The sequence below is a fragment of the Lipotes vexillifer genome, unplaced genomic scaffold (genome assembly GCF_000442215.2).
Source record: "Lipotes vexillifer unplaced genomic scaffold, Lipotes_vexillifer_v1.1 scaffold7, whole genome shotgun sequence".
Lineage (NCBI taxonomy): Eukaryota > Metazoa > Chordata > Mammalia > Artiodactyla > Lipotidae > Lipotes > Lipotes vexillifer.
In genome coordinates, this window is record NW_006792683.1 from 3882761 (window position 1) to 3890651 (window position 7891).

At 56.3% G+C, this 7891-nt stretch overlaps 1 protein-coding gene across 2 annotated transcripts in view; it reads right to left on the reverse strand.

Annotated features, from left to right (window-relative positions):
* Positions 1 to 7494, reverse strand: part of GATA3 (GATA binding protein 3) — an 18940-nt gene extending 11446 nt beyond the window's left edge. The window contains exons 1-2 of one of the 2 annotated variants that reach the window (XM_007465803.1): positions 6847 to 7494; positions 3916 to 4452 (exon numbers count right to left, since the gene is read on the reverse strand). In XM_007465803.1, the coding sequence (XP_007465865.1) occupies positions 3916 to 4452; positions 6847 to 7087 (778 nt within the window). In that variant the 5' untranslated portion in view covers positions 7088 to 7494. The remainder of the gene's footprint in view (positions 1 to 3915; positions 4453 to 6846) is intronic. The other variant, XM_007465802.1, reaches the window with a different exon arrangement.
* Between the last annotated feature and the right edge of the window lie 397 nt (positions 7495 to 7891).

Sequence of the window (7891 nt, forward strand, 5' to 3'; positions counted from 1 at the left end):
GGGGGGGGGGGGGCCTTGTTCTCCTGGCGAGGACGCACCAGCCTCACTGCCAACCGGGAGGGACCCAGGAGGAGCCCCCGACCCTGCAGGGCCAGTGGCTTCAGCAGAGCTGGTGCCCCCAAGAAGAGGAGTCAGGAAAGGGTCTTTAGGGTGCTGGGAAGGGGCTTGGGGATGGTAGGGGAGAAAGATGAGCCCCTACCAGTTGTTTTAAGAGATTAATCAGCTGACCCCAAACTACCAGGAAGACGGGGTGGAGGAAGGGAACCCGCAGGCAGGACGCTTGGGAATCTTGACTCCCCACGAGGAGGGCAAGGCCAGCCCAGGGCCCGGGGACCTGCTCAGATTTAGGAAACCCCCAGACCAAGTATGAGGGTGGCAAGGAATTTACACCCCTGAGCCTGGGCTTTTCTCCAGTGACAGGCTCTCAAAAACAACAACAACAAAAATGTTAAGGAGTTGAGAGATTTCAATTTCTTGCTCCAAATTCCAAAAGTTCTTAACCCGGGGTCTACAGAGAGCCTTCCAAGAACCCCTGAAATTATCCACAGAAACGTGGCCCTCACGGGCCAGGAGAATTTGCTAGGCACCCAGCAGCTCTGAGTAGGCTCTGGGCTGAATCACATCCACATTCCTCTGCTTTGGGGTCAAAAGCCTTCGGGATGTTAGGTGCTGAAGGTGGGAGAGGCACAGGGAGGGGAAGAGAGGGCGAGTGGGTGAGGAGGTGTGGCCGCAGGCATAGCCAGGGCCCCCGCAGTCCTCGTGCCCCCGGTGGGTGCCGTGTCAGCCTCTTCTGGGGACACTGGCCTGGCCTGGCACGCTCCCCATCCTGTGCAGACAGGGGCCTCGGGCTCCCAGCCGTTTTGTCCCAGACCTCTGGGGGGTTTCTCGGGCTCCAAGTCCCCTCCATCGCCAGCAGCTCGGGCTGGACTGCCCCGCTCCTGGGCACCTGGGCCAGGGGATCTCCCTGCCTGACACGATTAGTCTGATTTCCTTTCCTCTGTCAGCCAGTGGGGAGAATAACAGCTTCCTTTTCCGAGGGACCTTGAAAACCAGCAACAGTTGCCTCTCCAGCAATTGCACATTAGAGCAATTTTCTGTCTTGATTCACTTGGCAAGTTTGTGATTGCCTTGCGTGGCTTTTTCTTATTTTATTTTATTGTTTTTTCTCTCCTTGTTGCCTCTCGTCTGTGACTTCGGCAAACAAGCAGTTTTCCTAACGGAGGCCCTGACTGTCTCCTGCTTTCTTTCTCCTCGCTCACCGCCTGCTGTGAGCTGCTCAGACAGACACCTCGCTCTTAGGTGACAACCACAGCGCCAGGAGGCCTCCTAACACTCAACAGCCATTTTCAAACACCGCTTGGCCTCCGAATGAAATCCTGAAACTGAGGCTGGACTGAAGGAGTAGGGAGGCTGCAAAGAAAAAGGGGGAGCTGGATGCCCACGGTGGAGGGAGGGGGGAGTTAAGAAATGGTCCCCCCACCCCGACCCCGCCACACACACAAAAGGCTTGGTGTCTTGTTTGCAAAGACACATCTCAGCCCGGACAGCCCGGGCGTTAAAAAAGCAATAGGTGCTCTAAACCACAGCTCAACCGTTTCTCCAAAATGCGACAACCCTCCCTTCTCTGGGCTCCTCCTTCAGACGATAGCAAAGAAGAGGTTAAAGAAAAAAAAAAAAACAAACAGAAAAGCAACCACTAAAACCAAGAGAATCCCCTTCTCAGGAATTCCCACTCCTTCCACCCTCTTCACGGAGCCTCAAAACCTGCCCTGCGCGCTCCACGTTCCCGAAAGTCCCAGCTCCCTCGCCGCCCAACTGTGCTGCTCTGGGTTGCTCTGACTGTGAGAAAGGAATAAGGAGGAGGAAGTCAAAAGCCAAACTTAAACCGGCTCCTCTCCTCTCCAAAAACATAAAAGAAAATAGGTATACAGGTACCCCTGGTTCTGGTTTAGGGAAACCACAGCCCTCTCCCTCACCCCTCCCCAAATGTCCCGGTCTCCAGGGAAGACACAGAAAAGCCAGGCAAACCCGAAGGCAGAAGGTGTGCCCGACGGAGGGGGAGAGATCAAATGCGGAAATGAGGGCAGAGGACGAGAGGCATTTGGAAAAGTCACTCTGTCCCCTCCCTACACAAACCACCACCCCAGCCTCAGAGACCATGATCTGGCCCCCAACGTCTTAGCCCTACCAGAAAAGAGAACTTTCCCCAAAAAATCCCACCCCGACTTCAAAATGGACAGGTTTTTCTCTTACTGCCATCAGCCTCGGAGCCTTGATCGAGCCCCTCCACCCCGCCCGGGCTTTTGTGAGCAGATCTGTACCCCGCTTCCCAGGGACCCTCCACTCGCCGAGGCAGCCAGGCCACTTTCCTGCCCTGTGCTCCCTTCCTCTTGCTTTCTCTTCAGCTCCACCAGCGAGCCTACCTCCCTCTCCCTCTGCCGACTTTCATGTACTGAACACGCAGGTCTGAGTTTTCTGTCAGCCTAACCGCATCCGGGCTCTATTAAAGTTCCTGGCTCAGGATAAACAATGCAACTGTCGCGTGCAGCAGTCTGAAAATAATTGGATTAGCTAAAACATATCAACTAAATAGAGACAGTCCTGCCCAGGCAGTCGGAGTGAATGTCACCCTGGAAAAAAACCCTGGAAACTGATCTCATGGTCACTGGGCACCCAGAGCCCTCCCTCGGAAGTTTTCTAAACCCCGGTTTTGCAGGCTCTGTTTCAAGACTGGTTGTCTCATCCAGCAAAGACAAGTGATTTCCACCACTTCTGTGTATACAGAGTCTCTACAGAGAGAGAGCAGAGGGTACCCAGTTGGGACAGACCAGGACAGAGACGCCCACCCTGAAATGGACACCCCCAAGGAGACATGCCAATCTTCCCCAAACCATCTCAAAAAATACAGTGAAATCTCATCTCAGAGACTCCCCAACTCTGTTTCAGCTGCTTCGACATTGGTGGTGGATTATTTTTATTTTTAAAGCAGAAATACTTTGTGCGGGCTTTACTGTTTCTTTTCGTGCCAGCCTCTACACCAAGAGAATAAAAATGCGGCTCGCTTTTAGCTGGGGTGTGCTTTTCTGAGAGAGGATGGGCAGAGGAAGCAGAGACACACCTGGGGAATCTTTTTCCATCCTTCCTAACCCCTCTGGCTTCAGATCAGTCGGGGAGTAGGTCGTAAGACGCCTTCCTTCCCTGCCTGAGCTCCCAGCACTAAAGACACTGCAGTTAACTAGCCCTTCTGACTTCCACTGAACTGCCTCCCCAGGGCAGAGCCCACCTCTCTACCCAGAAGTCAGGATGGGAGACTTCTTTCCCACGCAGAGAATGTGTGTCCTGTCTTTGCCACGGTCCCGCCCCCGGCGAAAAATATACACACGCTTTATTTATACATGTCTGTGTAAAGGGCTGTCCTCTGGTGACTGTATGACCCCCTCTGAGCTGAGCGGAGGAGACCGGTCAGGACGTAGAGGCCAGGGGGGTCAGAGGAGGGACCTGTGTTTGTTTGGGTTTCAGGAGGTTTCGTTTTAGCACTAAGCACTAAAGATGTATTCCCTCCCCTTCCATTTGTGCTTGGAAACTGACTAAAGGTTACTGCCAGCACCCAGAAGTTCCTTGGCAGGACAGGCAGGAGATGGGGGTTTGTTTTTGTTTGTCTTTTTCCTTCCCCAGCTCTTGGGGGTGGCTTTTAAATCAGATCTCACTTGCCCTCTGCTCTGAAGACAGGAATGAGAGAGGACACACCTCATTCTTTCCCCGCTGGAAGAATGGGAAGATATTAAATCTGTGAAGGGTCTGAACGGCCACCCAGCCCCCAGGAGGGGCCGGAGGGCACGCTCTAGTCCCTGTCCCGGATTTTGGAGCAGGGAGGGGGGCGAGGGGAAAGGTCTCGAGGGGAGAGAAGGTTCCTACCTGTGCTGGATCTGGCCTTGGGCCTCGACTTGCATCCGAAGCCGGTGGGGGAGCCCCCGAGCAGGCTGCTGGGCGGGAAGAGTCCGGAGCTGTACTCGGGAACGTAGGGCGGGTAGGTGGTGATGGGGTGGTGGGCTGAGGCCGCCGCCCCTCCCAGGGTGGTCATGCTGCTGCGGGGATGTGCCGACTCGAGCTTCATGCTGTCGGGCAGAGGCACCTGGTACTTGATGCACTCCTTCTCGTCCTGGCGGCCCGAGCCGGCTGAGCCCGGGGTGGACAGGGACGGGTCCGGGGAGACGTCCTTCGGCGGGGTGGGCGGAAAGGTGAAGAGGTGCGGGCTGGAGTGGCCCGCCGACAGGGACGAGGACGAGGCTGGGGGGTAGACCGACAGGGGCCCCGGGGAGCCGTGGTGGATGGACGTCTTGGAGAAGGGGCTGAGGTTCCAGGGTGAAGCGGTGTGGTGGCTGCCCAGCGCCTTGCCGCCGTCCAGCCAGGGCAGGGATCCGTGCAGCAGAGGCGGCCGGCACACCTGGCTCCCTGCGTGGGTAAACGGGAAGGCCCGGGAGAGAGACAGGCGAGTGAGAGTAGCCCCCAGAGGCCTTCAGGCACCTGGGCATCCTCCCCCTCCACCCCAGCCTCCCTGGCAAGACAATCCCCACACAGGCCGGACCTCACACTCCCTGATCTTGGGGGCCCCAGCAGTACCTGAGCCAACACACCCCCTTCACCCCTATCTCCCCACCAATGTCCCATCAAATCCAGGGAATTAAGGGCCTGTGTCTGACACCCAAGAGGTGCTGCCATGGAGCGAGAAGGGCCCTGGCTTCCTAGGCCTCTCCAGATACACTTTCTGAATCACAGCCCCGAGGTCCCCCTCTGGAACCTGACTTGATTTATTGGTTTCCTTCAATGGCTCAGCGGCCCCCAGCCCAGACCTAATCCCAGGCAGCCTGATAAGAGGGTGGGCTGGGAAGGATGAGGCCTGAAGGGGTGAGCCACACAACCGCTCAAAGCCAGGAGAACACACGGACCCTAAGAGAGGCCCAGCTGCAGAGCCAGCTCCCCAAGCCCAGAGCAGGGAGAGGGTTTGAAAGAGAGGAGAGGGAGCATTTTAGGGTTACTTGCACGTAACCCCACTTCACTGCTTGCTCGGAATTGGCCAGGCCTGGAATGGGACTTGCAGGGAAGTGAACCGCTGAGGCTGGCGGAGAAAGTTTCCAAGCCTGGACTCTGGGATGGCACTTTTATCTGCCGTTCTCACCCTCCCAGATCCTACTGGAAAAAAAATAAAACAGGCCCATACGCCCCCAGGGTTGTGACTCCACCAGTGCAATGTGTGAATTTTCACCTGAGCCCCTGAGACACAAAAAATTCCAGTTTCTGTGTCTATTTCACTCACACACACAGTAAACAGAGCTGTCGTTTGAAATGCAGAGTTTTAAGGCAGCTGTAACTCAGACCAGAGAGGCTCTGAGAGGGGTAAGTTTAAATGGCAAGTACAAATCCACACACTTATTGATCTTTTAATCCAGTACCTGTCTCAGCGTTTGACATTCTATTTAACCATTAAGAACAATACCGAAACTAAAATCTTAAGAGAAAGGAAGGGGAGGGGAGTCGAGGGGGAAGGAGAGCTCTCCGAACACCAAGGGTCAAGCTTCACATTATGCAGGAAGTAGCAATAATATTAAGGCTGCATCTACCGCATTTCCACTTAACTGCTGATCTGCACAGAACAAGAGCAAAGAGCGCCCCATCCGCAGAAACAATTGTTTGAAACCTGGTGACAGCAGGGGGGAGAACGCCTGCTGCCCTAGGGGCTCTGTCATCGGCCCCAGCCCCGGGATCTAAGTCGGGGAACCAAGGCAGACCTCAACTGAGATGGCCTCACAGCCCCTCTGTCTGAAATGTTGCCATTTCTTCTTTGGGAACACGCTTACAGATGGAAAGCCTTAAGAGCTGTTTCCCACCAACTACATAGGGCTGGGTTTCTCTCTACCATTTCAGAACTCTCCTGAATTCCTCAAGGTGAAAGAGAAAGAAAAAAAGAAAAGAAAAGGCAACTGGAATCGCTCCTCCATAAAAGGAAACCCTGATGGATCCCAAATCTTCTTTGGGAGCCTAATGGGTCTGTTGTAGGGCCGAAGGAGACAGCAAGGCAAGAGTTGCGGGAGGCAGGCAATGAGGCAACCAAAAAGTGTAGACGGAGGAAAATTCCGTGCAGCCGGGAATCTAGGAAACCCCAAATGTCTCAAACTTAAGACGGGGGCCTTTCCACCAAAACCCGGTCAAAGCACCAGACTTCCCTTCCTCAGAGCCTAGAGGTAGGAGATGTGCCTAAAAACCAAATGCACTAGCTTTGGGGAAGGGCCGAAACACAGCGGTGGGAATAAATACGTTTCTCTGGCCTTTCTGGAAATGTGCCGGAGAAACATACCGAGGCACGCCGGCAGAAACCCCAGAGAGAGAACCAGGGGATAACCGGGGGAACGAAGCCCCTAGAAAGAACCCAGCCCCAGCCAGGTTTAGCCGGCACCGGATGCCCGGTCGGGGGAGCGGTGGCTGGTGGAGGCAGAGGCTCGGCTCCCCGCGCCCGGGATCTCCGAGGCCCCCGAACCAGCGGCCGCTCGGGGAGAGAGGGCTGCAGCGCGGCGCCCGCCAGGTGAGCGCCAGGCCCAGGGGACCGCAGCCGCGCAGAGGCGCCTGCTGCGACTGTTTTGAAAAACAGACTCTCGCGACGACCGAGACGCCTTCCTCGCCCATTTCCGGGCCCCAGTTTTTTGTTGTTGTTGTTGTTGTTGTCTTAATGAAGCAGCAACGGCACTTGGGGGCTTTGGCCGGGTATCCCCACCCCCTGGTCCCTCCCTGCCTCTCCGACCCGAGAGAGCCGGGACAGCTGGGCGGAGGTCCCCGCACCCGGGGCGGACTCACCGTGGTGGGTCGGAGGGTACCTCTGCACGGTGGCCCTCACCGAGTTTCCGTAGTAGGACGGAACGTGGTTGCCTTGACCGTCGATGTTAAAAAGTACATCCACCTCCTCCGGCAGGGGGTACTGCGCCGGGTCCATGTAGGAGTGGCCGAGGCCTGGGTGGTGCGTGTCCGGATGCTGCCCGTTGAGGACCGCGGGGTGGTGGTGGCTCACCCAGCGCGGCTGGTCCGCCGTCACCTCCATGGCCCCGGCTGCGCTCTCGCCCTCTCGCCGGGCCCGGAACCCGCGCGCTGAGAGGGAGGGCGGTCGGGCTGGGAGGTCGGGGGCTACGAGGCTCTGCAGGTGTTCCTGCCGTCGGAGGGGCGGGGGTCGTTTAAAGATTTGTTTTCAGTTGGGAAATGGGAAAGCTAGGAAGGAAAGGTGAGCAAATCAGATTTTTTGAAAAAAATCTTTGCGGGGTAGTTTATCGAAAAGAAGAGAAAGAAAAAAGAAATTCCAAAAATTAGGTATGGGAGTATAAAGGGGGACCAAATTGTAAAAGGGGGGCGAAGACTGGCTGGAATTCTGCAAGTGAGGCTCCTCTGCACCGGGGGGCTACTCGGCGGCTCCAAGACTGAGTCTCTCCCGGGTCACCTGCAAAGGAGAGAAGGGGAGACCTGGATGAGGTCCTAAGTGCTTAGCACCTGAGTTTATGAAGTGGCACCACCTCCCCGCGAGCCGCTCGGCCCCGCGCCCGCGCCCCCGGGACACGCACACACGACGCACACACGCGCGCACACGCGCACGCCCCCTCCGGAGGTCGGAAAACCGGGAGGCAGCGGGGGACTGAATGACGCCCAAATACATCCCCAGCAGCCCGGCTCTCCCGGGAACCCGGGACTGACTGAGCGGTTTCAACTTGGACGACAACTCCCTCCCTCCAGGGACCCAGGTCCCAGGACCTACTTTCCAGCCTCCAGAAACTCTCCAGAAGAGTAGGGTTGAGTTTTCAGTGTTTTAAAGTCCTCCCAGATGGAGAGAGGAAACAAATCAAACTTAAAAAAAAAA